Consider the following 4,835-nt stretch of genomic DNA (forward strand, 5'->3'; position numbering starts at 1 on the left):
AATAACAAACTAAATAACCAATTATCCAACTAACGAACTGTAAACCAATTACCCAACTAACGAACTAAATAACCAATTACCCAACTAACGAACTGAAAAACCAATTATCCAACTAACGAACTATTTAACCAATGAACCAATTACCCAAATGACTAACTAATTCACCAACTGTGTATCCCCCCCCCCTTCCAGGTAAACTGGCACCTGGTGTTCTGGGGCTTCATCCTCCAGTTTGTGTTCGCGATCCTGACCCTCCGTACAGAGGCCGGGTACAGCGCCTTCAAGTGGGTGGGGGACCTGGTCTCCGACTTCATCGCTCTCTCCGACAGGGGGACCAAGTTCGTGATTGGAGACATCAAGGGAGGGGGGCTTTTGTTCCAGGTGAGGATTGCTGCACGATCTGGTTCATAATACACGTCTATCTCATCAGACAAATATTACGATTTATGCTAAGTAACCTGAAGTTGGAAGTCAGTATTTTCTCCCGATCATTTCACTTACAGCTTTTCCGGCTCCAATTTCATCCTGCAGTGTTTGCTGTGTTTTTCAACTAACTATTTGAGTGTAACGCTCCAAAAGTAACCACTAGGGTGTACCATTCTTAAAGGAACCAGTTGTGGGTACCCTTTCAAAATGAACTAGTTGCACGTAACCTTCAACAAGTAACTAGTAGGGAGTACCCTGCAACAAGAAACCAGAAGCGTGTACCCTTTCAAAAGTAACTGTTGCACGTAACTTCCAACAAGTACATTTTATAACTAGTGGCGTGTCCCCTTCCCCAGATGGGAGGTGTGGCGGTGCTCTTCTACTGACTAGTTCCGTGTATTTTTCCACATTGATTTAGCTAATTGTATGTAACCCTCCGCAAGTAACTAGTTTCATGTTTGCCGTTTTACCGTTTATTTCTTTGTCTTAGATGACCGTTGGGGCACCAAGGATAACCAGACAAACACTTTCTCCATCCTTCTCTATTTTCACCCAACTTTAAACATATCCAACCGTTGTCATCCCATCTCTTTTCCTATCTAATCTGCCTTTCCTTCTCCTCCCTTGTACGGTGTCCTGTAGCATCATCTTGCAAGTCCTATTCTTCTTGCTATGTGCCCATACCATTATCAATTTGCGTTCCTTTACAGGGGTAAAAAAATCTTCACAGAGCCCCTGGCATGCCCGACTTTCCCCCTCTCTTTTTCATTCGTAACGTGATCTCTGTAAGAGATGCCAAACAGCCTTCGAAATCAATTATTCATTTCTGTGGCTTGTATCTTTCTCTCTAACTTTTGTTTCACGTAACCTTCCACAAGTAACTAGTTGTACGTAACCTTCCACAAGTAACCAGTAGCGTGTAACCTTCCCTAGATTGGCGGCGTGGCTGTGTTCTTCAACTCGTTCATCTTCCTCATGAACCACTATGGAGTGATTGAGGTGGTGGTCAAGCGACTCGGAGGTCTCATATCTCTGGTGTTGGAGACTGGACCAGTGGAGTCTGTGATAGCAGCCGCTAACATCTTTATCGGACTGGTGAGATAATTAACTTAAAAAAGCTACCCAGAACAAAGTTTTAAAAAAGGAGAGTGTCGGAGGAAAAGGGACGGGGGTGTGTGCTCAGTCTGGGCTCTGATCTGGAGTCACTAGGGTGTTCAAACTAGGTTAAGATTCAAGCAATGCCTAGGCACACCCCACAGCGCAGCTTTAGCCCCCGAGCCTAATAGAACCATCTCAGCCTTGAGCCATGCAAGGTCAACACCCCAAGGATATTCAGTCAGTGAAAACTTTAACACCTGGGCTTAAAGGACAAACCAATGAAATCTCTTTCTCCCCGCCGGAAGCAGAGCCTGATTGGATGGAGCTGCAGTTGTGGAAAATAGTAAAAGACACCCAGACCAATCACGTCACTCTTCGAGTTATGAGTCTCGGGTGTTTCTTTTGGGTTTTCGCGGCGTTTTACTTTTTATCGGAATATATTTTTATGTTTCGTAAAAAAAAAATTGTGAACTGCTTTGCTTTGATAAGAAAGGTAGCTTTTTTGTGAAGAGAACCAGGGAGGGCTGAAGCTGCAGGCCCCACCCCTCAAGACGCCACTGCATATGTAGCATTGCCGTCGTGATCAGATCGAATAAGTGACATTGGTTGAATTTTTCAATACAAAGAAAAAAACTTTATAAATAACTTTATTTAATAGAAGGATGGCTTACAGTTATCCGATTTTCAGACTGTTAAAAAAGTCCACTTTTGTGTGTTATTCGGAAATTAAGTTTTAACAAGCATAATGAAACAAGAAAAAAAATCAAAGTCGAAAATTATTTAGCTATCCGATATCTCCCCGGGGCAGTGCTACTGACTGAAGTGTCTTTAGGCCATTCCCAAAGGAGGGACATTAACGATGTTCTTATGCACAGTAGAATTGAAATTTTAAATGGACTGATTCACCAATGTCATGCTCATAAATGTGCCTGAAATGTCACAGGGAACTGCTTCTATTACTTTCCTTCTCCTTACTATCGTCATTTTCCTCTACCTCTTTTTATGTTTGTCACACTCTTGTGACCCGCTATTTCCTGGGTGCCTTGATAGTCGAAGCAGACTTAATGCCGTTGAAGCTAGAGAGGTGAGCAGAGTATATCTTATTCCCTGTAAGGGCTTCCCTGTTGACATCCACCCCTTGGCGCTCATATGACCTTATGCAGTTGCTAGCGCCGTAAAACCCTCTACTAAAACTAAAACAAACAAGTTATCCGATCTATCACAGTGGCGACGCTACTAATGCTTTTTTATTACCCTTATGTCAGATGTGAAACTCTCATGGAATTAAATAAGAATTTCACTTTATTTTCTATTGTTCACGCTTTGTCCATCAAAGGAAATTGTTAATCCCTCTCAGCCTGGCTCGACCCAGTGACAGAAATATGCAATTTTTAACCCATTACAAGAGATATGTGCACAACCTGTACTTATTCATTACTTTACTTATCAAATGAGTGTTTTATGAAATGTGATGTGGGCCAATGGCCTATAACACTGAGTAAACTTACTTACTTACTTTTTTTAACGACAGACTGAGGCGCCACTTTTGATTCGTCCTTTCCTGCCCCACGTGACCCGCTCTGAGCTGTGCACAATCATGACGTGTGGCTTTGCTAGCGTCAGTGGGAGTACCTTGGCCATATGGATACGTCTAGGGGTAAGTGTGTGTGCATGTGTGTGTGTTTTTTTTTAGTGAGTATGTGTTTATGTGTGTGTATGTGTGTGTTTGTGTGTGTGTTTGAGTGTGTGTGTGTATAATATGTTCGTATATGTATGTAAGTGTGTATGTGTGCGTGTGTGCGTGCAAGCCTGAAGAAATATAATATATAAGTATAAGAAGAAATTCAAAATAGTAACCACTACAAAGTGATAAATCTTGATATTATCTAATCCTCTTTTTCCCCGTTTTCTTCCCTAACACTCCCTCCTTCCATCCCGTTTTCTTCCCTCACCAATCCCTTCCACCCCTTCCTCCCATCCCCTTTGTCCCTCTATCCCATATCCTCTCCTCCCCTCCTCACCTTGGCTCCTACCTTATACCTCCCTTTCTCTCCTACCTCCCCCACTCCCAACTCATATCCCTTTCCTTTCCCTACCTCCATCTCCTCCAAACTCCTTCTATCCCTCCCACTCTCTCTTTCCCTTCCACACTTTCTTTCCTCTCCTCTTCCACATTCCTAAACCTCCCCTCTCCCTCCTCCCTTCCCCCTCCTCTCCCCCCTTCCAACCCCGTCCTCTCTCTCTCTCCTCCACCTATTTTATACCCTTCTCCTCTCCCCTCCCCATACTCCTCTCCTCAACGTAACCTCCTTCCTTCCCGTCTACCCCCCCCTCCTCCCCACACACAGGTGGAATCGAACCACCTTCTTACAGCTGCTGTGATATCGGCGCCGGCTGCGCTAACCATGTCTAAGCTGATTTGTCCAGAGACAGAGAGCGTGGACCTCAGCAAGCAGAAATCTATCAGGATGACGGATGACGAAGAGTGAGTGAAAACATAAAGACAGATGAGAATGAGAGAGTGCTTTGTTTCTACTTTTCGAATTTGAAAGTCAGTAAAATATTCATTGACCACATGCAACCATTACCACGGATTAACACAAAGAAAATTACCCCCTTTCCCATCAAGTCAATATTATAGAGTTCAAATGCAGCAATGACAGTTCAAATATAAAGTTTGTCTATTTAATTCAACATAGTGAGTTCAAATTCAACACAATATAAGACGTAAGCACAAGTCAGCTAAAAAATAAACACAGGAGGGCTCAAATTAAAGGTAAACACTAGAGAAATCAAATTCGTCGTGGTCTGTTCAAATACAGCGTAGGAAAATTCAAATTCAACAATAGGAAAACTGCGAAGCTGAGACGTAATTAACATCTCCGAGACAGGGGAAGCTACTCTGTATCTTAGCAACGTTCTTTGTTTACTGTTCGCGCCTCTCGCCTTCAACACTTGCCTTCTACTCTCTAGATCCAGACCCATCCGTAATCTTGTTTTAATAGATTCAACAACAATTTGAAACAATCAATCGTTTGTAACACGTCTCATAGGAAAATCACAGCAACGTAACCATCTAAATTCGTGTTTGATTAGACAAAGTTGTGAAAAATCGTTGTTTCAACACTTGACCGAAATAATATGCTTATTATTCTTATTCTCATTCTTTTTCTCATTCGTATTCTCATTTTTATAATAATAACGATAATAATATTGATAATTAGGCTAATGATAATAATAATGTTAATAACAACAACAATAATAATAGGGAATAATAATAATAATAATAATTAATAATAATGATAAAATAT

At 41.8% G+C, this 4,835-nt stretch overlaps 1 protein-coding gene across 1 annotated transcript in view; it reads left to right on the forward strand.

Moving 5' to 3' along the window:
* The window catches only part of LOC101864385 (solute carrier family 28 member 3-like), a 13,575-nt gene that overhangs the window by 4,308 nt on the left and 4,432 nt on the right, over window positions 1-4,835 (forward strand). Inside the window, exons 3-6 of the mRNA XM_005097603.1 lie at window positions 193-381; window positions 1,360-1,521; window positions 3,056-3,181; window positions 3,873-4,009. Coding sequence (XP_005097660.1) covers window positions 193-381; window positions 1,360-1,521; window positions 3,056-3,181; window positions 3,873-4,009 — 614 coding nt within the window. The remainder of the gene's footprint in view (window positions 1-192; window positions 382-1,359; window positions 1,522-3,055; window positions 3,182-3,872; window positions 4,010-4,835) is intronic.

This window comes from Aplysia californica, unplaced genomic scaffold (genome assembly GCF_000002075.1).
Source record: "Aplysia californica isolate F4 #8 unplaced genomic scaffold, AplCal3.0 scaffold00158, whole genome shotgun sequence".
Classification (NCBI taxonomy): domain Eukaryota; kingdom Metazoa; phylum Mollusca; class Gastropoda; order Aplysiida; family Aplysiidae; genus Aplysia; species Aplysia californica.